Here is a 27,685-nt window from a genome sequence, read left to right on the forward strand (position 1 = left end):
ATTACAAAGCTCTTGACATATCAGGAAAGGTAGCAGAATACAACAGTCACTAGTATGGCAATATGTAAAAACGTGGATGTGTAACCGATGTGATTCTGCAATCTGTATACGGGGGGAAAAATGGGAGTTCATAACCCACTTGAATCAAATGTATGAAATATGATTGCATTGGTTTTCTACATTTGATTTTGCTTTGGATTAATTTCCAAGCCCAAATGCTATTAAAGAAGGCACTGGATGGGGTTAAGGTCTAAGATCTGGTGCAAGTCACCCAGGATGGTGTGAGAAGAGCAGGATGGGGAATGATGGAACAGGGGGAAACACTGAGGAGTTAACTTGGAGAGGACAGGTAGAGACTTGGGAGAGGACTGGTGAGGCAGAATGATGTCACTTCCAAAAGGGGGAACAGGAAAACCCCCAGCTGGGAGCAGCCCAGGGTGGGTGTTGGTAGCTTGAGGAAGAAGAACATATCACCCTTCATACAGTGGCTGAGGATGCGGTTTCACTGAGAAAGTTGTCTTTCACTCATATCAAGGGAGCAGAGAGAATCCCTGAAACATTCTGGAGCTTGTGGATGCATCTAGGGCATGCTTAAGATTGGTGAGGGAGAAGGATTTGGAGGCATTTGGGAGGTGAGGCCCTACTGAAGGCAAGGAGCTGCTGAGAAGGGAGCTGTGGACAGGGCAGTTGGCCTCAGAATTGTTTTCACTTGACTGTGGATGGGCGAGAGAGGGCTGGAAGAGGAGAGGAATGTTGAGCAAGAAGTTCAAAACAATCTTTCTGTGGTGGTGGGACTTGGCCACCGTCCTGCCTCACATGAAAGGTTCCCTCCCTGATCAATACTCTCCAGTGTGGAGGTTCAGGATCTGGAGATTTCAGCATGGTAAGGTTCCTTTCTCAGCTGCCAAGAGCCTGATTAATGCAAGCTCCCAGGGACTGTGGAACTTGGATGGTTTTAAATATTGTTTAAATACATTTTATAAATAATGAAAATCATTTTAAATTATAGTATAATAAATAAAATATAAGAGCATATATAAAGAAACATAACCAGCCAGTGCATTCTCTTTTACTTCAGTTATTTCAATCCATAAATAAAGATTAGCTTTCAATGGTACTTTAGATTTTCGAGCCAGAGATGCCTCTGGCAATGGTTCCCCCTAGCTTGCAGCTTTGAATGCAAAGACAGTGTCATATTCATCTTGGAATCTTCCCCCATAGAGTCTAGCATAATATCCTATGCATTGAGTCTAGCGTAGTACTATACACAGCATTATTTTGGGAGGGGGGGCGTATTGAAAGTTTCCTAAGACTCTTAAAGGGAAAGGTTTCTGTGGGGAGCCATTCTGACACGTGATTGGGTGACTCCCGTTAAGGGCCTGAGGCACTCTGGCTGTGTCGGAGTTATCCCGACCCTTTCCTGATGAGAGAGCCCATCCGTGTGGGGGTGTGCCTGACCACTGACCCCGGAGACCCAATCACTGACCCTGACCTTGGAGTGCAGCCCCCCCTCAACCTTCATTGGATGGAATTCTCCCCTGAATCTCTTGTCCCCCCAAATAAAAGGCTACTCCCCGGCGTGTTCGCTCTCTCTCTCTCCTGCTAGCCCAGAGTAATCCTCGCTGCCCTGCTGGGCGGCTTGAGGCGGGGACCAGGGAGGCGAGCCATCTCAGACCTAGCAATATAAAATAAGGTACTGTCTGTGTGTTTTATTTTGATCTCTTCTAACTAACTTAATGCCAGAACCTCATTAATGAAACCACTGCGCAGGCCGCGTGGTAGAGGTTTCTACCTAGTTAAACATGCCTCTGAAGTGGAATATTCGTTGTATTTCAGGACAGTGCCAAGTAACAGGAATTGAAAGTCAGATAAGACACAGTCCCCCCCCCCCCCACCCAAGGATCTTAATTCAATGAAGCAAGGCAGCCAACTTGAAAGAGTCCTTGTCTTCCCTGAGATCAATGTCCTGACTGAACTTGCACATGGCAGGAAGGTGGTCCTGAAGACAGAGACTCTGTCCCTGCAGAGCACTCTGGGAGAAAGTGTCCCATACCTAGTGAGGCATGAAAGGATGAATAGGTACTGGCCAGGCAAGCAAGGGTGTTCTAAACAGCTGGTGTATATAGATATTTGGTGAGCATCCATTCTATGCTAGACACTGATTTAGGCTTTGAGGATTTATCAGTGGACACAACAAATAAAGACCCTTGCCTTCTTCCAGCTGACATTTTAGCTATTGAAAACTAATGGAGTCCTTTTAATGGTATAGTGCTTCCCCCACCCCTCAAACAGTGTAAAGAGTTTTAAGTAGAAGATGTTTATACAGAAGTACATGGTGGCTTCTTCATGTGATCAGAATATATTCCAGTCTGGTTTTAGCTACTTTTACAGGATCTCTCCCGACTCTGTTTTTATATCTTTGCTTTATAAACAAACCTTTTTGCTGACTGCTACCCATGACTGCAGCTGTTCTCAGCAGTTGAGAAAATCTGCACCTCATTTCAAGCTGTGTTTCCACATGCTGTAAGAACCCAAGATGATGTGGCGGCTCTGGACCACCCCACGTCTTCCCTCCATACAGGGTCTTGTGCCTCTCCTGCTGTTCCTCATTCTTCCCATATGTCATGGTAAGGCTTGCTTCAAGTGCATTTTAGGTTGTCTCAGAAAATCCTTTCCCAAACTGTTTATTTTTAGTAGGTCTTATAAGCTAATGATATAGTTTTTAAAACCAGAAGCTTCCAATAAATGTGGCGGGAAGTGAAATGCAAGAATGACAAAGTGAATGGCTAGACGATTGTGTGGAAAGATATATGGAGGTCATAGGACAGGAATGTGTGCGCGTGGCAGGAAGAGGGCAGCTCTGGGCTGGATGAGAAGAGAGGGAGATGCTTATAGAGTGTTGGCAACAAGAAAGACTTTTCAGGAAGTCCTGAATATGCCTTATTCATGAACCAAGATGGTAGTAAGTGATTCTCCATCTGATAATCCTAAAGGATTTTTCAACCAACGTGGACTTTTGATTTTCTAAATTTTAAGGAAAAAAAAATTAAATGCACTACTACTGCTGATCTAAGTGCACATACAAATTGGCATGCTTTTTTACTTCTTTTTTTCTTCCTTTCCTGAAACTTCTATGAAATTGTTCTGTGACTTCAAATTTTTTTGCAGCACATTTTCATAGAAAAGATCATTGTAGGAAGATCAGCAGGGAAGTGAGCCTGTGTCTTCGTGAGTGAAGTATGTGTGCAAATGAAAAGGGTTTCTTTGATAATGTGTCTTTTTTCCCCCTCTTTACTCTCTCCTAACCAAACCTGGGCATTGTATAGCTTTGCTTAAATATTATATGGTACATTTGCTATAGCCAAACTTGATTAAAATGCATTTCAGCCAGCAAAATAAAAGTAATTAAGCTAGAAGTAATTTGTAATTTCTGAATTGTCCCAACTTCCTCAAGTATTTTTATATTTACCAGGTTTGGGTGATGATATGTAATTACAAATAAGGCTTTAGGGCCTTAGTCTTTAACAGTTTTAGCTTTATTTTTATCAAACCTATTAAGAGCATTCAGCATCTCTCAGGTGCCTGGATTTTAAATATTTTAAAAGATGCTGCAGTTTAAATAGATTAAAGAATTTACAATACATTTGATCTTGCATTCTATGGTGCTGGCATGATCAGAAACAGACCCTTATGGGAGTGGCTACACTGGTCAATATCTTCACCCTTTCAGAAATAAGCAACATTATCTTGGGACACCTGAACACTGAGCTCAAGCAGTTTTGGTATATTTTATGATACAAAAAAACTAGGGGAAATGCTGCTGTAACTGGATGGGTGAAACAATCCACTTATAAATGGAAATGGTGATGATAAACATGTATGTCTCAGTCTTATCCTTGAAAAAAAATGCTTCTTAAGCACCATTCTAATGTGTTATTTGAATATGAGAAAGAGCAAATGTAAAACAGGGTAGCAGAATTGCATTGCTACACTGCACTTCTACAGCTCTGAAGGTTTGAAAGCAGCCATGAGCTTGGCAGCAACATACCCATTAGTGTTGGCCTTAAGTTGAAAGACTGACAGAGCCAATGAAGCACCTCCTATTTTTTAACACAAGAGGTATGTTTTGATATATGGTATTAGGTTCAGTCAAGTCCACTTTGTAAATCTCTACTTGTAACAACAAAACCCAGACAAATAAACAAAGCAAAAACTCAGCAGGTAAAATGTGTAAAGAGTATGCAACATCAAGAATTTTTCAGAATTTCCAGTTGTCAAGTCTAAATTAGAATTCTGGGAAATCTTGATAATGAACTCTAGTTGTACTAATTATTAACCTTTGAAGGAAAGAAAACTGTCAAGAAATGATCATAGAAAAGTGAGAAGGAAATAGGGGTACAGAGAGAGAGTTTTAGTTTTATGTCAAATACACTTTAGTTTATGCCATAAATTTGTTTTCAAAAGTTGAATAGAAGTCAATATGTTTTTTTTTTCATTATCAAAATGCTTTAATAACTAGGCATGGTGGCACATGCCTGTAATCCCAGCTGCTCAGTAGGCTGAGGCAGGAGTTCAAAGTCAACCCCAGTAACTTAGGCCCTGTCTCAAAATAAAATGTAAAAAAGAGGTGGGGGTGTTGCTCAGGGGTTAAGTACCCCTGAGTTCAATCCCTGGTAAAAAAAAAAAAAAGGTTTAATAAATTTTAGAACACAGAAGTATGCTTCAATAATGGTTAGAATTAGAAAACATCAGGACAAAATGTATAAAATATATGATTTAATCATAAATTTAGAACCAGAAACCATTTCCAAAGTCTTTCAATCCGTTTCCTTCTTGTCACAGAGATAAAATTAGAGATATAGAGAATGTAAGTTACCCCAGCTCATAATCACTTTTAAATGACAAAACCCAAATAATAACCATCTCTCCTCCTTCTACTTCTAACTTGTCATGCCTAGGTGTCACAACTCATTTTATTTTATTGATTCTTTTTAGTTACACCTGACAATAGGATTCATTTTGACATAATTATAAAGACATGGAATATAATTTGTTCTAATTCAGTTCCTAGTACTTCCCATATCACTCCCCTTCTTCTTCCTTCTTCTTTCTACTATTCTTTCTGATATTTACTTATAGTTGTTTATTTTTAAAATTAGTGTCTTGTGAATGTACATGATAGTGAGATTCACTGTGGCATATTCATATATGTACATAGGAAAGTTAGGTCAGATTCATTCCACTATTGTTTTCTATCCAATCCTTCCTCCATTCCCTTCACTCTCCTTTGTCTACTCCGCTGATCTTTCTGTTATTCTTTTCTTATCAGCCCCTCCCCCTTATTTTGGATTAGCTTCCATATATCAAAGAAAACATTTGACCTTTGACTTTTGGGGACTGACTTATTTCACATAATATGGAATTCTTCAGAGTCATCCATTACCAACAAAAGCCGTAAAGTCATTCTTCTCTGTACCTATACCACATTTTTAGTATTCATTCTTTGGTTGAAGGGCACTTAGGTTACTTCCATAGCTTGGCTTTTGTGAATTGTGCTGCCATGAACATTGATGTGGTTATGTCACTGTAATATGCCTGTTTTAAATCCATTGTGTATATATATATACCTAAATGGAATATAATTTGTTCTAATTCTGTTCCCAGTACTTCCCCTATCTATTAGTTGCAGTCCTTATTTTTTGAGGAATTTTCATACTGCTTTCCAGAGTGGTTGCAACAATTTGCAGTCCCACCAACAATATATGAGTGTACCCTTTACCCCCACATCCTTGTAATTTTAATCTTGATAATTGCCATTCTGACTGGAGTGGGATGAAATATCAATGCAGATTTAATTTGCATTTTTCTAATTGCTAGAGATGTTCAACATTTTTTTATATATTTGTTAGCCATTTGAATTTCTTCTTTGGGAAATGTATCTTCAGTTCTTCCATTTATTGATAGGTTTATTTGTTTTTATAGTGTCAAGTTTTTTTGAGTTCTTTGCAAATCTTGGATATTAATTCCCTACCTGAGGACCAGGTGTCACAAATTTTCTCTCATTCTGTAGGCTCTGTCTCCATGTTCTTGGTTGTTTCCTTTGCTGTGAAGAAGCTTTTTATTTTGATGCCATCCCGTTGTACTCTCAACTGAGTTCTACCAGACCTTTAAAGAAGAACAAAGTCCAATCCTTTTCAAATTATTCCATGAAATACAAAAGGAGGGAACACTGCCAAACTCATTCTACAAAGCCAGTATCACCCTGATACCAAAACCTTACAAAGACACATCAAGGAAAGAAAACTTCAGACCAATACTCTTGATGACCATAGATGTAAAAATTATTAATAAGGCACTAGTAAACCACATTCCAAAACACATTTAAAAGATAGTGTACCACAGTCAAGTATGTTTCATTTTAGGGATACATGTTTGGTTCAATATGTGGGAATCAATAAAATAATTCACCACATAAATAGACTTAAAGACAAGAATCACAACATGATTCCCTCAATAGATGCAGTAAAGTCATTTAACAAAGTATAGCACGCATTCATGTTTAAAACACTAGAAAAACTAGGGATAGAAAGAAATTACCTAACATTTTGTCAAGGCTATTTATGACAAACCCAAAGAGAATAATGAAGTATTTTCTTTAAAACCAGGAACAAGACAAAGATGCCCACTTTCGTTACTTCTATCCAACATTGTCTTTGAAACTCTACCAGAGAAATTAGGCAAGAGAAGGAAATTAAGGAAAAGTAGAGCTCAAATTATCTGTTTACCAATGACATGATCCTATTTAGAAGACCCAAAAAACTCCACCAGAAGACTTCTAGAACTCATAAATGAATTTTAAAAAGTAGCAGTATTTAAGATCAACACCCATAAATCAGTCATATTCCTATACTCCAGTGAATCTATTGAAAAAGAAATTAGAAAAACTATCCCATTCACAGTATCCTCAAAAAAAATAAAATACTTGTGAACAAATCTAACAAAAGAGGTGAAAGACCTCTACAGTGAAAATTACAGAGCACTAAAGAGAGAAATTAGACACTAAGATGAAAAGATCTCCCATGTTTTTGGATAGTCAGAATTAATATTTTCAAAATGGCCATACTACCAAAAGCGCTATACAGATTCAATGTGATTATCATCAAAATTCTAATATTGTTCTTCATAGACCTAGAAAAAGCAATTCTGAAATTCATTTGGGAAAATGAGGCACAGAACAGCCAAAGCAGCCCTTAGTGAGAAAAGTGAAGCAGGAGGCACCACAATATCAGACCTCAAATTATACTACAGAGCTATAGTAACAAAAACAGCATGATAATGGCACCAAAACAGACATGAAGACCAATGGTACAGAATAGAAGACACAGAGACAAATCCACATAAATACAGTTATCTGATAATAGACAAAGATGCTAAAAACATACATTGAAGAAAAGATAGCCTTTTTCACAGAAGATGCTGGGAAAACTGGAAATCCATGTGTAGTAGAATGAAATTTAACCTTCTCTCTTACCCTGCACAAAACTCAAAGTGTATCAAAGACCTAGGAATTAGACCAGACACCCTGCATCTGCTAGAATAAAATGTAGACCCAACACTGCAACATATCGGCTCAGAAACTGACTTCCTTAAGAAGACTCCCTAAAGTACAAGAAACCAACATGTCAAGAAAGCAAAGAAGTATATCTGCAATGACAGTTTGTTTCAGAAAGGAAGCTTTTCAAATTGTTTTTGTTCAAATGAGTATCCATTCTTTATCTGTTGGAGATAGATAGATAGATAGATAGATAGATAGATAGATAGATATGAATGAGGTAAATATAGCAAACATGTTTGTATTGAAATCTAAATTTTAGGAGTCAGAGTCTTGAATAATCTTCTTTCTTTCTTAGACCCACACTTTCATCCTGGACAAGTATGACTCTTTTTTCTTAAATATGTTCATACACAAAATTGGAATAGGAATGCCAAGAAATCACCTAGAATTTTCATGAATGTGTATCTAGTTATATATGAAACATTTTAAGATCTTTGAAATGAAGGTAAAGTATGTGTAAGACATTATTATAGTTTTTGTTTATATTCACTAAGTGAACAATGGTTTATATCATGGTATGCAGAAAGACGACTGAATGGAGAATTCTGAATTCTAGCTTTGTCACTGTCACAACATGTGAGAAGCTATGGTCATTTCCCCTGTCTGGATCTTCATTGGCATAGCTATAGAATGAGCTATGTCATTAGAATATTGAACTCATTAGCCTCACCATGTCCTGGACTAGTTAACATTGTTAAAGAAGTTGACTATACATTACACGACAGACCCTACATCTACTAGAAGAAAATGTAGGCTTACCTCTCCATCATGTTGGCTTAGGAACCAACTTCCTCAACAAGACTTCTAAAGCACAAGAAATAAAATCAGGAATCAATAAATGGGATGGTTTCAAACTAAAAAACTTCTTCTCAGCAAAGGAAACAACCAAGAACATGAAGAGGAAACCTACAGAATGGGAGAAAATCGTTTCCACCTGTACCTCAGATAGAGCATTAATCACCAGGATATATAAAGAACGCAACAAACTTAACACCAAAAAAACCAAATAACCCAATCAATAAATGGGCAAAGGAACTGATCAGGCACTTTACAAAAGAAATACAAATGTTCAACCAACATATGAAAAAAAAATATTCAACATCTCTAGCATTAGAGAACTGCAAATTAAAACTGCACCAAGATTTCATCTCACTCCAGTCAGAATGGCAATTATCAAGAATACAAGTAACAGTAAATGTTGGTGAGAATGTGAGGAAAAAGGTTCACTCATACATTGCTGGTTGGACTGCAAATTGGTGCAACTACTCTGGAAAGCAATATAGAGATTCCTCATAAAACTCAGAATGGAACCACCATTTGACCCAGTTATCCCACTCCTTCATATATACCCAAAGGATTTAAAGTCAGCATACTAGAGTGACACAGCCTCATCTGTTCATAGAAGCTCAATTAATAATAGCTAAACTATGGAAACAACCTAGATGCCCTTCAACAGATGAATGGATAAAGAAAATGTAGTATATATAACCAATGGAATATAAATCAGTTATAAAGAATGAAATTATGACATTAACCTGTAAATGGATGGAACTGGAGACTATCATGCTAAATGAAATAAGCCAATCCCCAAAATCAAAGGTTAAAATGTTCTTTCTGATATGTGGATGCTAACACACAATAAGGGAGGATGGAGAACAGAAGTTCATTAGATTGGACAAAGGGGAATGAAGGGAAGGAGGGGGGTGATGGGAATAGGAAAGACCCAGAATGAATTGGACATAACTTTCCTATATGAATAAATGACCAGTGAAACTCCACATCGTGTACAACCACAAGAATGGGATCCTAAGTTATATTCCATGTATGTATAATATGTCAAAATGTACTATACTATTATGTATACCTAAAAATAACACATTTTTAAAAATATGTTGTCTACAGAACTCATTTCTGTACTAGATATAGTATGGTAATGGTCTTCAAAGTGTGATTCCTCGACTAACAAAATTATTAGACAAACAGACTGCCAGGCTTCTCACTATACTTACCTCGGGGGTGGGTCCCAGAAATTTGTGTTTCTATGAGGCTCCCAGTGTTTCTGATCCATGCTATAGTTTGAAAATCACTGTTATGACATAAGAAAAAATGAATAAAACACAGGCCTTATTCTTAAGCATTTTAAAATATCTAACTGACTTGCCAATTTCTAGATATACAGGTATAAAGCCTAATAGTATACGTGTTTGTACAGTAAATTATAAGCATATTAAATCGCAAAGACGGGAACTTTGAGGGGTGACATGGTAAAGTCAATGGGAGGATTTGCCCTCGGCGTGAAGAATGTATTTTAGGTAGGGTTTGAACAACAGGGCTTGACTACTAAAAGGCATGCTAATTTCATATGTGTGCATATCAAATACAGTTTGTTTTTACTTGAGCACAGATATTTTTGTTCTAAAAAGTAAAAACAAATATTCTGAAATTATGCCTAGAATTTTAATTTTAAAATTTACATTATGTTTATGTATGAGCACCAGGCATATAACCTCTCATTCAGATCTTCTCTGTATAATGTTTCTATTACTCTCATTCTAAAATTCATGTGCAGTTTCAAAAGAAACTTGTAGTTGACTTTTTAGAATGCAAATCTTGTTTTAAAATGCACCTGAGCTTTTGAAACATAACTTAAAACTTGGTGGGTAAGTGGATTCAAGTGTGGCTAAAAATGTGAGAGGAGTGAGAAACAAAGCTGTATATTGCCACCTATAAGTCAAAGGAAGATGCTTATTGATAAACAGGATATCTAATTTTGGTTCTCTAAGGTGAAACACTGAACTATAAAACTATTTTTAATTTTGTTTTGTAGCTATGGCCAACCAGGGAAACACAATGAGAATATGGGTAATGTTTTCCTCCAAAATTTTTTATCAGGAGTGTTAAGTTTCTTTGGAGACTCATAATTCAATGATATTTCATAATGAATACTCCATTTTTCTGTATGAAATCCCCAACTTGTGCCAACTGTGAAATATGAAATGACAGCCTGGTGCCAACATCACCATCACCCCTGGAAAGCGAGGGGTGCCCTTCCAGGGCTTGGCCCTTCTCTTGCAGACTGTGAGCTCTTGCAGTTGTTAGCACCCGTGCTAACTCAATGTAAACACCTTTACTTTCCAGCTGCTGCTAATTGGTTTGGGAATATTTATGTAAGTGTTGATTTTAAAGCTAAAAATAGGGCAGTGATGTTTAAATCCTCCCCATTCTGGCTGTCAGAAATGCTCCCGTGATCCTGAAAGTGTTGCTAAAAATGTTCACTTTTTGAAGATTGTAGTAATTAAACTTGTCTGTTGTGAGAGTCACACATGATATGTTCCTTGATCTGATAAAAGAGGTAAGCAACAATGTGAAAGGTCTCTGTCCAGTTGGCAAGACACAACCTCCTGCGGAACTTTAATATTAGAGAGCAATGGATTGGAGTGTGAGCTGAAATGGAGACAAAATGAATGTGGAAGTAGCTTCATTTATTCTATGCAGCTAATGTTATCCATCCATTGAATATAAACATTAAAAATAAATATCATAATAATTTTATTAATAAAAATAAATACAGAGCTTCCAAAACCATTGTGCTTCCAGAGGGAAATTTGAAAATTTGCAATCACACAATATTTCTCAGATCTAAAGTTGAAGAGATATGGAGGCTGTTCAGCATGAGTTGCTTTTATGCCTTCAGTTCTTCATAATCAGGGTTATTTTTGCCCTTCTTCCAAATTTAAGTCATGATTTTAGAGATTTTTCTCAATTATTTTAATAAGCTATAAGGGAAAAATATATCATTTTCATTTTTGATATGTGTGATTTCATTACTGTTCGTCATATAATTTAGTGAACGAAAAGCTTAAGTACTCTTACATTATAGCCTGTCAATTATTTTGTACTTTTGGAAAAAAAGAATTTCTGTACCCTGTTAATAGATAAGCTGCCTTGGTCCACAAAGTCCTATAGTACTGTGATGCTGCAGTACTATTGAAGGCAGTCTGGCCTTATGTCCTTGGAGGGTGCCCTATTCCTGCCCACCTTGTCCCATTTCTAGAGAATACAAATGATTCCATCACTGCCTCATAGAGAAATGATTTTCGCAAGTGGCAAACACGGCCTTGTTAGTTGATATGATACACTATATTGCCCACCCCTTTATGTTAGCAGTGGTAGGTGACAAGTTTTGGATGTTACTTTTAACATAGTAGAACTTCTGTCTTGGACATGTAAGTCTGTGAATGTGTGTTCCTTTTTAAGTCTTCGGTTTTTGACATAATTATTCCAAAAGTGTAGTCAGTTCAGAATTACCCTTGAGCAGATTATCACATTGCAATTGGCCCAATATTGCTTTCAAATTGTAATTGACATTTCCAAATACTCAGAGTGTCAAGTATGTTGTTGACATAAACAGAACCTTTACTTACCACCTAACTAGAACTAGAAGAAAACACTCCCTTTAACCTTGCATGATATTGATTTGAACCAGAAAGTTTGTATTTTCCTACCTTGTGTTAGGGACCAACAAGAAAGTTCCACATAGAAACAGGAAGCAATAAGGCAAAAAATAGAGTTAATACTTTGTAGCAAATATTCCAGTTTTTTTTTCTTTGACACAATATGGATATACATCCAAGCCAAATTACAAAACCAAAGAAAATATTTATCTTAATTGACTGCCACTGTTAGCTGTTTGTGAAATTTTTACATTGCTAAGATGACATTGCTCTCCAAGTTGATCTATAGATTCAATGTGGCTCTATAAAAACTCATTGGTTTTTTATTGTAGAAATTGACAAGCTACTTATAAAATTAATATAAAAATATAAGAGTCTCAGAATAATGAAGTAATATTGAAAAAAGAACAATGAATTTGGAGGACTTACACATCCTGATTTCAAAACTTACTACAAAACTACAATAATCAAAACTGTATAGGTTTGGATCAATAGAATGCAGGTGAGAGTCCAGAAATAATGCTTTTGTTGTTAGTCATTTGATGTTGTTATGCAGATGTTGAGAGAATAAATTTTTGGATATGAGTGATTTTGTGACTCTTCATCATGCAATTTAGTGAAGGAAAAGCTTCACTAAATGGGGAAAAAATAATTTTTTTCAACAAATGATACTGGCACAACTGATTGATGTTGGCACATGCAAATATTGAGTTTGAAACCCTACTTTATAGCATACCTAGAAATTAACTCAGAATGATAATAGGCCTAAAACTAATAGCTAACATTATAAAACTCTTAGAAGATAATAGGAATAAATCCATGTGACTCTGTATTAGGCACTGTTTCTTAGGTACAACCCCCAAAACACAATTAACAAAAGAAAAAGTAAATAAATTGGACTTAAAATTAAAAACTTTTGTGCTTTAAAGGACCCATCAGTAAAGTGAAAAGAAGACAAATAGACATTTCTTCAGTAGAGGTACACAAGTGGCCAGTCACATGAAAAGAAGTTCCACATCATCAGCCATTAAAGAAATGCAAATCAGAATCACAGTAGGATGCCATTTCACACCCACTAAGATGGCTAAAATTTTTAAAAAAGGAAAATAACAAGTGTTGTCAAAGATGTAGAGAAACTGGAACCTAATATATTTCTTTTTTTTAAGAGAGAGAGATAGAGAGAGAGACAGAGAGAGAATTTTTTAATATTTATTTTTTAGTTTTCGGCGGACACCACATCTTTGTTTGTATGTGGTGCTGAGGATCAAACCCGGGCCACACGCATGCCAGGCAAGCGTGCTACCGCTTGAGCCACATCCTCAGCCCACCTAATATATTTCTAATAGAAATTTCACCTTATGTGAATACCTGAAAATAGTGTAGCCATTCCTCAAACATTAAACATAAAGTTACTGCATAACCAACAATTTCACTCCTTGTAATTGAAACCATTTCCATACAAGAACTCATATGCAAATAATCACAGTAATATTTTCACACTAGGCAAAAGTGAAAACACTACAATTGTGGTTGATGAATGGAAAAACCAAATTTCTAAGATGGAATCCTGCTTGGTTATAAAGTGGCATGAAATGCTGACATATGCTCCAACATGGATGACTTAGCAAATATTCTAATTAAAAAATCATGTTTCCGTTTATATGAAATATCAGAAATAGACATATCCTTAGAGTCATAAAGCAGATTAACGATTGGCAGTGAATATCAGGGGAGGGGAGAGTGAAGAGTAACTGCTAACGGGTATGGAGTTTCTTTTGGGAGTGATTAAAATATTTTAACCTTAGTGTTGATGGTTGCAGAATTGAATATACTGAAACACCAAATTGTATCTTTTAAAATGGGGAACCTAATGTTATGTGAATTGTATCTCAATATATCTGCAGTAATTAAAAAAAAGTGGATCCTAAGGCCCCTATCAGGGTTTATAGATAATTGTAGCTGCAGCCCCACAGACATCCTGAGTTCAAACTTGTGAGAGATCTTGCCCCAGAACTGCCCAGCTAAGCCACTTTCAAGTGACTCACAGAAACTATGACAAACAATAAATGTTTATTTTCTAATCCATTAAGTTTGGGGATAATTTTTTATTACAGAGCACTAGAAAATGAATACACTGAGTTCTGTATTATGTGTTTGATGTACAGAGAACCAGACCCAATTTACTCCTGTGTGAGACAGACAGATAAAGTTAACAACTTGGGCAAAAAATGAGGTCCTCAAATATCCTGACATGTTTGATAGTCACAGATTCAAGTAGTTTGTTAAATTTTATGTTTGAACAATCTAAATATTTTAATAACCTGGTCAATTCTGTCTCCTTTTCTCTGTAAGAATTTATCAAGCTCTTCGTATTACTATGAACATTTGGAAGCTTTCAAAGACATTCATCTTTTAAGATTTAGAACCGTAAACTATGAACCATTCTTTAAATTTTTTTTTGAATTTTCTTTCCTTTCTTTAATCCTTTGGAGGGGAGAAAAATAATTTTTTTGAAAACCTAGTATAGAAATTTTTCACAGAAATGTTTTTGCGTGAAATGTTGCTACCAGTCTAAAAAAGAAAGACATTTTTTAAATCAGTGTACTACTACATCAAAGTGCTCTAGTTGAAACTCTGCACCTTATTTTCTTCAAGATATTAACCTAGGCCTGGGGTTGTGGCTCAGTAGTAGAGTGCTTGCCTGGCACATGTGAGGCACTGGGTTCAATTCTCAGCACCATATATAAATAAATAAACAAAAATAAATGTACATTGACAACTTAAATTTTTTTTTAAAAAAAGATATTAACCTAAATTGCTTATATCCAACCTCTTAAGCTCATACATTCTCTGACATGTTTTGTTGGAATTATACATCCATAACAATAAAAGCCATCTTTTAGGTGTGAGATTTTGACATGGATCTTTCTCCATGTGTTTTGTCATTTCAGTGAAAATAGAGACTAAATCTAACATTAGACTCTCCCTTTAAATAGAATGATGGTTAAAGAGCAGCTCTAGGAGCCTACCAAAGAACTAATGTCTTTCATTAAAAAGAATTGACCTCAGGCATGCCTTCTAGAATCTGACCTCCACTTCTTGTGGTAGCATCAGATGCAGGTTTGCCCCTTTTCCTAGGGTGCAAAGTGACTCCATCCTGGTGTCCCTTCCTGATCTTCTTGCCTCTCGGTAATGGAAGTGTTTGTCACTTAGAAATTAAGTGGTCAGTTTAGTTTCTCTCTGGTACAGGTCATCCTCAAAATCCACCCCATGACAAAAACTCCAGATTTCTTTTTAATATTTCTTAGTTGTAGATGGACACAATAACTTTATTTTATTATTTATTTTTATGTGGTGTTGAGGATCAAACCCAGCGCCTCACACACACGCAAGGCAAGCGCTCTACCACTGAGCCACAACCAGCCCTCCAGATTTCTTTTTTCCTGCCATGTTCCCACACACTTTTGAGAACAGTGACTTTTCCAAGTGGCCTTTTCTCAGGAATTCATTTTCTTTACATGTTAGTGTTGTAAGGAGGTGTAAGCAAAGTACAGCACTTTACAACTCATCTCTCTCCACCTGTCACTGGAGCCTTCCCTTCAGAACTCCTTTCCCACGCTGGTTTCAAGCACAATTCCAAGAGACTATAGTTGAGTAGCAGGAAGCTAAATGATATATTCCAGAGCTCTTAACATTACTTCATGTGAATGGGCCATTTGAGCATTTCAGAAATCTAATGAGAAAGAAAAGCACATTGAAAGCACTGAAAAGATCAACACCTGTTTCCAGTCTTCAAAGAAATTGGAACATACTGTCTATATTCAGAGTAAAACATTTTACTCTCCCATGTCGATACATTTTATTCAAATACTCAGTCTATATGTGCAACATCCACATGCTTATGGGTTTGTTTCACTACAGGATTCCACGCAGAACTTAGAAGACAGAGAAGTTATGAATGGTGTGCAGACAGAACTACTAACATCGCCAAAAATTAAGGGTGCACTGAGGTATTTTCTTTATGCAAATAAGAATGTTTTTATTTATTTAAATTTGATGTTGGTTTCTTTAACAATTTTTAATTGTTATTATTTTACAGGAAAGATCAAGATTAGTAAAATTGTGGGGTAAAGCATGTTCCAGTTCTAAAATTATTCAATTATTCCTTTTTACCCATTTTCTACATAAAGTATGAGGTTTTACTGATAAACATATATGAATGATCCTCAATCCTTCCAATAATCTTCTGCAACCAGAATTTCTTAATTATTTCTCCTTCTTTTGCACAGTAGTTTAAATGAGCACTTGAGACTTCATTGTGGTTGAGTGTTTTTTTTTATTGTGTTTGAACAATCTTGCAATATTTTACTTGACATATATAAAATGAATCCAGTCCATCCACTAGAAATTTTTTGTGTTGTTAATGAATGAATGTGACTTATTATGTGAAGTTAGTTTCACCGTGTTTACCAGAACTTCTTTTTCTTTGCTCTGATTTTCAATACTATAGCCTCAGGTATTTCCTAGATTAAAATCCCAGACTAGCTGCTGACTAGTTCCACAAGTGTAGGTAACTTACTCATCTTTTTTGCCTTGCTTTCTGGTCTGTAAAATGGAGTTATTATTTAAACCTTCAGAGGGTAGGTATGCAGATTTATTATATTCTTAGATGTAAATTTTACATCTATTAAGTCAACACATGTAAAGTGCTTTCAACAGAGCTCTGGTCCAATTGAGTGGTGTGAATATTTGTTGCTGTTGCTATAACTATTCTTGTAACAATTATCTCTGTTACAGGTTAATATCTCTTATCCAAAATGCTTGGGACCAAAAGTGCCTCAGAATTTAGAGGGTTTTTTTTATATATTTTGGAATATTTACATAGACTTTACTAGCCGAGCACATCTAATCAAAAATCTGAAATACAGTGTGCTCCAAAATCCAAACTCCTTTGAGCATGATATCAGCATGCAAGAAGTTTCAAATTTCAGATTTCTGAATGAGAGGTATTTAGCCCATATTATTGTTATTACCATCATGATCATTTTACCTAAAGTTACTTCAAATTTGGCATAAAGAAGGTAATTTCATATTTAATAGATGGTTGATTTTAGCATTAGAAGGTAATGCTGCTGAAATAGATGGTCATTCATTAATTCAGTCAATGTATTCTTTTCATTAAATTCAGTAACTAATAAGTGCTGATTTGCATGAAATTAGCTTCTTAAAAAATTGGTGAGCGTCCTTTATTACAATGCTTTACTGTGAGGATTCTCATCAAACTTATAATTTATGGCCACATGACCATAATTACTCTTTATTTAGATTGTTTCCTTGATTAATGAGTTCTATGATATTAAAATCTGGGTACAGAATTTCTCCATCTTTTTATAATTTTGATAAGATTGTTTTATAGAGGTAGTGAATGAATGTCATACTTGTCATGCCCTTATTCTATTTGGCTTTCTTCATTTCTATTTATTTATTTATTTATCTATTTATCTATCCATCATTTATTTATTTATATATGAAATGCTCAGCTAACAGGGGAAAGTTTGGAGGTGACAATTCTCCCAGAGAATATTGGCTCTAGCTGGTATGCGATGGTGAAAAACTGTAAAAGTGAAATAGGAAGCCCCTTACAGCTGAGTTCAGGGTCCCTATGCAGCTGGGGCAGGGAGGTACAGAAGACACACAGAGCTTAGCCCAGCGTAGGACTTTGGGCCTACTTTCATACCAGACACATGGCAAGTAAATGGTTTTCAGAATGAATTCGAAATATGTTGAACTTACCTCATCCCATGGTCACTGCTCAAGTGGTTATTACCTCTCAGCTAAGTGATTGCAATGACCTCCTAACTCCTCCCTCAGTTGGATCAGCATATTACTACTGGATAATGTGTTCTAGATCATAGCATCTTTCAAACCATTCCTTAGTTCTAAAGCCTTTAGATTTAGAGAAGAACTGCTTTTGAGCACTGGCTCTACTACTTATTACTTTTACAATATTGGAATAATTACTTAACCTCCTTAAAATGTTTTCTTCTTATGAAAAATATGTATCATGATTGCATAGATTTTTATGAAGATTAAGTAAGGCATATACAGGCAACTGACTTGGTACAATGCTAAACAAAAGATGAGATAAACATGAATTGCTATTATAATGATTATCATCAGTATTACACATATTACAGTTTATTGTAAATATTTGTTCTCCCAAACAAGACTACACATCCTCCAAAGGATTTCTGACACCTAATACAGGTTTTGGAATACAATGGGAGAATATTTATTAAGTGAAAGACTTTAATGGGTACAAAAAATTGTTCCATAAATCATAATTACAACTGTAAACTCATCCATTATTGACAAAAACATCCTTATTCAATAAAGAACAATAACATTTAAAGGGAGTGCTCCAAAGAATCTTTTAATATACATGACCTGTGAATCATTGCTGAATTTATTTTAAGAAGACAGTGAAACAAGTAATTTCTCTTTGGTACTTTTTCTACAACTTATACTTGGAGTTTCTCTTTAAATACCAAGCAATATGTGGGAAAGACTGTCCCTCATTCCTGTGTCATTCCTGACTCCACCTCATTCCCTAATCCCTATTGACCCAAGTTAGCCTCCTCCAAGACTCCCTTATCTTTTCGCTTTCTAGCTGATCCCATATTTAACTTCCACAGAGATATTTCTAATCCATGACATTTATTGCACTATTCTTTAGTTCCAAAACCTTTAGTGACACAATTTTCTATAAAGTTAAGTATGAATGTTCCAGCATGGGATTTGACATACTATTTGATCTGTTTCAATCTGAACTTCTCTCTCTCTCTCTCTCTCTCTCTCTCTCTCTCTCTCTCTCTCTCTCTCTCTCTCTCTCTCTCTTCTTCCTCCTCTTCTTCCCCTTCTTCTCTATTATCATAGCCTATCTGTATGTCCACAAAGGATCCTGGTTCAGTACTTCAGTGCAGAGGGCTTTCTCTCCTGTGTGTGCCATCTCCATCCCCCCACCTGCATTTTCTGATGGAAAACCCATTTGCCCATCAGGGGCCCTTCTCAAATGCTACCTCCTTCAGGAAAAGCTTCCTGATCCTAACTTCCCTTCCTGATCCTGTGCCCTCTTCCTCTTCCTCTGAATCACATCAGAAGCTACCTCAGCTTTGAAAACAGCATGTCAAAGTGACTAAGGACTTCTTCTCTGGAGTGCAAAAGACCCAGTTTCAGTCCTGACTCTATTTTACATGAATGATATGATGCTGGACAAATTCATAACCTCTCTAAGAAGAGTTTACTTCTAAGATAGAAGTGATATAAACTATTTGTTTATACATTTTGTAGAAATGCATCTTTTAATACCCAGAAGCCAATTGGCACACTGATTCCCAAATAATATCTTGGATTTTATTTTATTTTATTTTATTTTTTGGTCACGGGGATTGAATTCAGGGAACTTGACCACTGAGCCACATCCCCAGCTCTATTTTGTATTTTATTTAGAGACAGGGTCTCACCTACTATTGCTACTACTATAGGTTGATCACCCACAATCTGGAAATCTGAAATGCTCCAAAATTTGCAACTCTTTGAATGTCATGATGATGCCACAAGCATAAAATTCCACACCATGATATTTTATATCATGAACAAAATTATTTAAAATACTGCATAAAATTACCTCTAGGTTATGTCTATAAGGTATATATAAAATATAATTGAATTTTGTATTTTTACTTGAGTCCTGTACCCAAGATATTATAATATATGTTTGTGTGTGTATACATACACACACAGAAGGTATTGTAATATATGTTTGTGTGTGTATACACACACAGACTATATATGTTCTGAAATATATATTAAAAAAAACATCCAAAATCTGAAACACTTCTGGTCCCAAGCTTTTCAGATAAGGAACATTCAACCTGTGCTATTATTCTATTGCCCTGTATTTTTATCTGTCTCAAACCTCCCCCCCCCCCAAGAACATGAACTCCTCAAGCACTGTTGTGTTTGTTCTGTTTTGCTTTTTTCTTTATAGAGCATCCCCATTGAAATGACTGAATTTATGTTTATTGAATTCAAGTGAATTTAGTGACTCCTACCACCAACCACCACAAATTCTTCTTTAGATTTTTACTCAGTACATTCACATCAGTAAGACATTTATTTCACCATCAAGCAGAGTTCAGGGCAATCTGCAAAGTCTTCTTGAAGGTTTTCCTGTGTGTCAGTCTCTCATTCCATTGTGTGTGACATATCTGCAAATCTGCCTGAAGTCAGCGACACCTTCTGTCCACTTGTTACAACCCTTTTTCTTCTCTCTCCTTGTCAGCAATCTAATTGTGAAGAAAAGGTGTTCCTCAGTCCCATACATTTAATATTATTTTAAATGCTTTCCTGAAGAAAACTGGGGGAGGGGAGGGGAAATTTATGATAGCTTATTCCCTTCTAATCCACAAGCTTATTTGTTCCCTTGGAAAATTCTAGTAATAATACTAATAGCTGATAGTTTCTGAACTTCTTGTATATGCCAGATAGATATATCTGTGTAATGTATATATGCTGTGTTCTCCATTTTTCTCATTAAAAACAGCAACTCTTTTATAGCTGAGTAATATTCCATTGTGTATATATATACCACATTCATTTATTGAAAGGCATCTAGGTTGGTTCCACAGTTAAGCTTTTGTGAATTGTGCTGTAATAAACATTGATGTGGCTGTGTCCCTGAAGTATGATGTTTTTAAGTCCTTTGGGTATAAACTGGGTCAAAAGATGGTTCCACTCCCAGTTTTCCAAGGAATCTCCATACTACTTTCCTGATTGGCCACACATTTTACCCCACATGCTTGACAAGACTTACTGTTATTTGTACTCTTAATAGCTGCCATTCTGACTGGAGTGAGATGAAATCTTAGAGTAGTTTTGATTTGCATTTCTCTAATTGCTAGATATGTTGAACATTTTTTCACATATTTGTTGATTGATTATATATCACCTTCTGAGAAGTGTCTGTGCATTTCTTGGCCCATTTATTGATTGTGTTACTTGTTTTTTGTTGTTGTTGTTGTTGTTTAGCTTTTTGAGTTCTTTATATACCCTAGAGATTAGTGCTTTATCTGATGTGCAACCAGTGGTAAAAATTTGCTCCCAAGCTATAGGTTCTCAATTTACCTCACTGATTGTTTCTTTTGCTGAGAAGAAGAAAATGTGATATATATATATACACACACACACAATGGAATATTACTCAGCAATAAAAGAGAATAAAATTATGGCATTTCCAGGTAAATGGATGGAGTTGGAAAATATAATGCTAAGTAAAATTATCCAATCACCAAAAAAACAAATGCCAAATGTTTTCTTCGATATAAAGAGGCTGATTCATAGTGGGGTTGGGAGGGGAAGTATGGGAAGATTAGACAAACTCTAGATAGGGCAAAAGGGGAGGGAGTGGAAGGGAGGGGGCAAGTGGTATAAAAGAAAGTGGTGGAATGAGATGGACTTTATTACCCTAAGTACATGTATGAAGACATGAATGGTGTACAACCAGAGTAATGAAAAATTGTATTCTATATGTGTAATATGAATTGTAATGCATTCTGCTGTCATATATAACAAATTAGAATAAAAAATTTAAAAAATAAAAACAGCAACTCTGTTAGGGAAGTCCCTAATCTTAATATCTTCATTATATAAGTGAGGAAACTGAGACTTTGGTCTTTAGTTTAAATGTCTTGCTTAGACACCTGAGTTAAAGTCACCCCAGGAAAAAATTTTCTTCTGAATTAAAGCATCTTCCCCTCCTGTTTTCAATCTTCTCTCCATACCCAAGGAAGAAGCCTGAAACCAAGCTGAGTAGTCTTAATGCAAATGTCCATTTGCATTGTGTGAAAAAATCAGACCTAGAAACATCTGCAACTTTTATTGTATTTTCTGCCTCAAGCTTTACATCTTTTCTCTGGATGGAAAACAACTGAAGCACTTAACATCTAGCTCTGGCAAAGTAGCCATTCATAACTACAGGCTGATTTTTATCCACTAATTCTATAGCTCACCAGTACCTTGCTCCTGAGCTCTTAGATTGGCTGCAGCTGGTCCCAGTTATTGAGTTAATTTTGTCAAGTGGACCTTAGGGCATTTAGTTTACTTAATATTAGTTGACTTAGTGCTTTGTGACTATCTGCTTGTTTTACTTTGCCTTAAAAGTTGCATAAAAATATTTGTTTTGATCTTGGTGAAATAATCCTATTTTTCTTCTTTGTATAGCAAATGTTTTTCCTTTACCATGATCCATGGTTCAATTTTTTTCTCTGTTTCTCACAGTTCCTGTTTTTGTTTTTTTTTTTTTTTAAATACCACTAGAATTTCCTTTTCACCTCATTTTCTGCATTTTTTTATTCCTACTCTACCATGCAACTTACCTTCTGATGACTGTACTCTCCTCTAAGATATAAGTGAAAATGTGCCTATCCTGCTCACCAGGCCCTGAACTGCTGTACTTTGGGTTTTATCTAAACAAAATAGCATTAATAGACTTGTTTATACATCTTTGTAAAAATCTTACTCTTTAGGAGATATGTTCAAATAATTCTGTCCAGTTGTGCTTGAGGTGCTTACATTCCATGAAGTGGGTATACACAGAGGTTTATATAGAACTCCATTAAGTATTTATAATAGAGTGGGGCGATTTTTTATTTTAAAATTATATATTTGAACTTGTCTACGAGAAATCCTTTTTCAAATGTCATTATTTCCATTTTGAGATAATGGATAGCATTTGATAAAGAAATATGCTGAGACATGATCTATGTAAAAATTGCAATGCTTGTTAATAAACAGACTTAAGTTTTTATAAGTATTTGCATATTGCAGCCTATAAATGGAAGCCAAATATTTTTTAGTGCTATTGTAACATTTTTGTGATAGTAATCTAAGTTGTCAAAAATCTTTATAGCCAGAGAATGGTGATTATTGTGTGTAATAGTAATTTAAATGTTTACTCTGAAATATTAAAAAGGGGAATTTTATAAAATAAAAATGAACCTTAAAAATTGCATTCTCCCAAACATTTTAGCATTTTAAAACAAGACTGATTACTTAATCAAATTATAATATTTACTTTATTAACTGAATGTAAAAATACAGGATTGACAATTGCTAAAAATAGATATCAGTGCCCAGTGTGGCATTGCACACCTGTAACCCCAGATACTTGGGAAATTATAGCAAGTTCAAAGCAGCCTGGGCAACTTAGAAAGACTGTCTCCAAATAAGAAATTTTTTAAAAGGCTGGGGATATAGCTCTAAAAAAAAAAGAAAAGAAAGAAAGAAAAAAAGAAAAAGTAAGTATCAGTATGATACATAGAATTTATCATATTTTATGGGAGGGTTTTTTTGTTTTTGTGGGGTGCTGGGGATTGAACCCACAGCCTTGTGCATGCCAGGGAAGCTATCTACCAACTGAGCTATTTCCGCAGCCAGGAGAATAATTTGTTTGGTTTGGGTTTTGGGTTTTGTTGTTGTTGTTTTGGTTTGGTTTGGTTTTTTTTTTTTTTTTTTTTTTGAATAGGGGTAAAGAAATATTTGTAAAATAGAAAAAAAAAAGACAATTCATAAACGCCATCATCTATAAAAGCCATCCTAGAAATTCTTGCAGTAAAATCTTGGGGACTACATTGGTCTAAACATTTACATTTGAAAACCTCTATGTATTACATATTGATGCAATGTATTACCATGTGGTTACTTGATACATTTACCAGGGGAGATTTTTGTTATGCTTTCAGTGTAAAACTACAAAAATGCATTATGAAGTTCAAGATAATATTGTTTTAATGGTTAAATAAGACTTTAATCTTGGGCTGGAGTTGTGGCTTAGTGGTAGAACACTTGCCTGGCATATGTGAGGCCCTGGATTTGATCCTTAGCACTGCAAATAAATAAATAAATAAATAAATAAATAAATAAATAAATAAATAAATAAATAAATATTCCATTTACAACTAAAAAATTTTTTTAAAAAAGAGTTTAGTCTTTTTTAAACTTAGAATGTAAATACTTTGGGTGTAGTCTTCTGCACATGACTAAAAGTACACTATAAATATATTATTCTTAAGATTTGTTTTGTTTTTAACTTTTATTCCAGGCATCTGATATAACTTGCTTGACTGAACACGTTTTTATGTATGTCAGTAATACCTGGACAAAACCCATTAGAAATTTATTATCAGATTTGAAATTCCATCATCTTCCACAAATGCTGGAAACTGATATGCTTTTTCTTCCAAGTTCTTACTGATAATAGGCTTGCAAGGAAAACACATTAAAAGTAGGCCTCATCCATTGATGAGAATATATTTCATGTATTTATTTTAGATTTCAGATCATTTAAAGAATACTTTGGGCTTAGTGAATTCAGCAGGTATTTTACTTTCTTAACACTATTCTCAACTTTGCAGCAAGGAGCCAGAATTCCACCATTTTCAATTTGGAACAGAAAAGCATTTGTCGCAGCTGTAGCTCTTAATTTGACATCTAGTTTCAGGTCATTTTCATGTAAATAGAAAACAATAGAAACCTGCTTACAATTTCCATAAAGGGGATGTTTGCTTCAACTTTATCATTTTCCTCTAGCAATTTTATTTTCTCTCTCTGGGATTAAAAGAGCCGATAATTGTTCACAGTTATTATTTTTCATCTTTATAAAAACTTGTTAGTTCCAGTCTTTATTACTCAAAAGCGCCCAGTGCCTTCTATATTTGAGTCATACACACTACCCATTAATGTTTCTAGCTCATCCTTTCCTTAATCTGGGCTAGGTTAGGCAGGTCAGCTTTTCTATTTCTTTCTATAATACATTTTCTCCCGGTTTTGCAACCTCTTTTTCTACCTTAAAAAAATAAATAAATAAACCAGCATGTGAAAATTTGGAATTGTTTCATTGAATACAGCTGATACAAGTTTAAGTTTTGATTTATGTTTCTTTAAACATGCCCAAATGTATTATCAACAGTAGCTTCACAGTCATTATAAGATGTAATTCTGTGCTTTTTCTAATACATATTTTATTTCATTTTTTACTCTGTTTTTGCAGGGGAGCTAACTTTTTGCTTAAGCATAGATACATTTACTTCCATGTGTTTTACAGTAATTTTCAAGTGAGTCTTATTGGAGAGAAATTTCATTTTTGTGTATCACTTTTTAAATATGTTGATTGATGCAGTTTAAATGGGAAGTTATTTTTGTCATTTCGATTGTTCCTCTTCTAGTGGTAAAAAGAAGAAATCACAGTCTTTTAAATTTTTTTAATGAATCTTCTGAACATACCTGGAAATCATGTACTCCTTTGGCTTTGCCTGGACTGGTACAGTAGTTGCTATCGTCCTGGGGGGCGGGGGCAGGGGTTGAAGTGCCCCATCTGGTTTTCAGCAGAGATTCATCCGTGCTTCTGTGTTTTCCTGCCCCAGTGATATCACAAGAATGGTGGAGATTTCTGGGGAAGGAGGCCCCTTGGGAATACATGTGGTGCCCTTCTTTTCATCTCTGAGTGGAAGGTAAGATGATTTCCGGGTTTCAGAAGCTCACACTAATTAATGGAAACCCTGAGGAGCCCACTTTTTCCAGTCATTCTTCAGAAAAGGACCAAGTGTGAATTTCTGTTATTCACATAAACACCTCAATATATACTTTTGTTAGCCTCAGATGCATTAGAGGCAAAACTAAATCATTTACTTCTAAGATGTAATGAAAAAGAAAAAAAAAAAAGTCCCTCGTAATTTCTCTATTTGAATTAATTATAATGCTTTTTTTTAAAATATTCTTGTCAGCAGCACATAGTCAACAGAATCATTGACAAAGGTTTTAATATATTGTTAAACAAATATAGCTATTGAAAATTTTTAATTTTAAAAGACACACTTCAACAAATGAAGATAATTAATGATTTATATTTCCTCCTATTCCTCAGGCATATAGAGCTAAGAATAATAAATATTCAATATTCTAGTAGCTACATCAGATATCATACATATATAGGTACATATATATATATATATATATATATATATATATGTATATGATAATTTTGCTATAGAAGAAAAATGACATCCTGCTATTTATTTTTTTCTAAAATAACATTTAGAACATTAAAAATAATTTACATTCTTTCAGAATTTCAAATACATTATATTACTAAGCCCATACTGGTAAATGGCAGTTTAGAGCCTGTCAGCATTTCTTGGAAGCCACATCTATCTAACTAAATATAAAATTTGTTTTGTTGACAGAAATGAAAGTGTATGCCCTGGACCTAATATTATCACTACTATAACAAACTTATGGACCTAGTTTCCTATATTATGTCACTTTCCAATAACATGACCGCCTTTAGCACAAGATTAATTTGACAATGATTGCCAGAAACTTAAAGGAAAATAAGTTTCTTGGTTACATGATGTTTTAATGACTTTACTAAATGGATTTTCTTGAATGCACCATCAAAAGGTAGAATGATTTATTTTAGCTTGGGATGTCAGCCACAAGAAGGGTCCACTGCTTTTCACACAAAACCCAGATCTTCGGACTCATCCTTACTCCATTGCTCTTTCTAGAACTAAATTTTCCCAAAAGATTATGTAGTATTAACTTACTAGTCCTGAATGTTTACTCCATTCTGTCTGCCCTCTAGCAGGAAAAACAGACTCAGTCATGATATTTTGGTTGGCACCATATTCAGCAGGTAACCATCTGCTACCTGTAATTGCAAAGTCATCACCCTTTTTTCCTTTTTGCAAATAACATCTGATGCCAAGCTCTTGCTGGAATGAATGTTTCCTCAAAAGAAGTGAACCAGAAAGCTAGTGGCTCTTACTGTCTAGTTTCCTGTATGTGTTAATAAGCATGTTTATAAATGTTATGGGTTGTGGCACAGGACAAACTGAGGTTGTTTTTCATAGACAGGGTGGGTATTTACTCATTTCTCATGAAATGAGAAATTCTAATGGCTTCTGGCAGAAGGGTATTCATTGAGTCTTGTGGAAAACACCAGAGTGCTTAAATTACCAGGCCCTTTAGTTTAATGAAGCTGGAATAGAACACAAGATCTTCCCAATTTCCAAAAATGAGAAAATATACAATGTGACAGTCACCATACTTCATTTCCAATAGTTTGAAAAACAAGCTGGCCTTACAGACAAAAGAAAAAAAAATCAACTCTCTCACTTCAAATAAGGAAAACATACTAGAATGTATTGATTTCCTCCCTTCTTCTTTCTGGTTCTGATTCCTAGCATAAGCCTGGTAGAATACTAGAAAGAGTATTGCAGTTGGATTCAGAAGAATTGGAATTAATCCCAGTGTTCATTTTATATGACCTTCAACAAAGTCCCCCAAACTTGTCTCTTGTGAATACCTACTTCACATCAAGGTTATGGGGATTAAATCACTTTAAAAAATGCAAAAGCTTCTTGTAAAACCCACAATGTATGAATGCATAAATTATCAATCAGTATTTTGATTGTTTTGGCTAAAATAAAAAAGCTTGATTCATTATAAGTTCATGGTCAACTGTTAAGTAAGTTAGAGAAATAGTTCTATTATTTTT

The 27,685-nt window shown here is 35.2% G+C and overlaps 1 protein-coding gene across 2 annotated transcripts in view; it reads left to right on the plus strand.

Annotated features, from left to right (window-relative positions):
- PARD3B (par-3 family cell polarity regulator beta) overlaps positions 1-27,685 on the plus strand; it is a 1,004,964-nt gene that overhangs the window by 496,488 nt on the left and 480,791 nt on the right. For both annotated transcript variants that reach the window (XM_081260439.1, XM_081260440.1), the window contains 2 exons: positions 15,991-16,079; positions 25,551-25,637. In XM_081260439.1, the coding sequence (XP_081116565.1) occupies positions 15,991-16,079; positions 25,551-25,637 (176 nt within the window). The remainder of the gene's footprint in view (positions 1-15,990; positions 16,080-25,550; positions 25,638-27,685) is intronic.

Source organism: Spermophilus citellus (assembly GCF_964194105.1).
Source record: "Spermophilus citellus genome assembly, chromosome: 11".
Classification (NCBI taxonomy): Eukaryota; Metazoa; Chordata; class Mammalia; order Rodentia; family Sciuridae; genus Spermophilus; species Spermophilus citellus.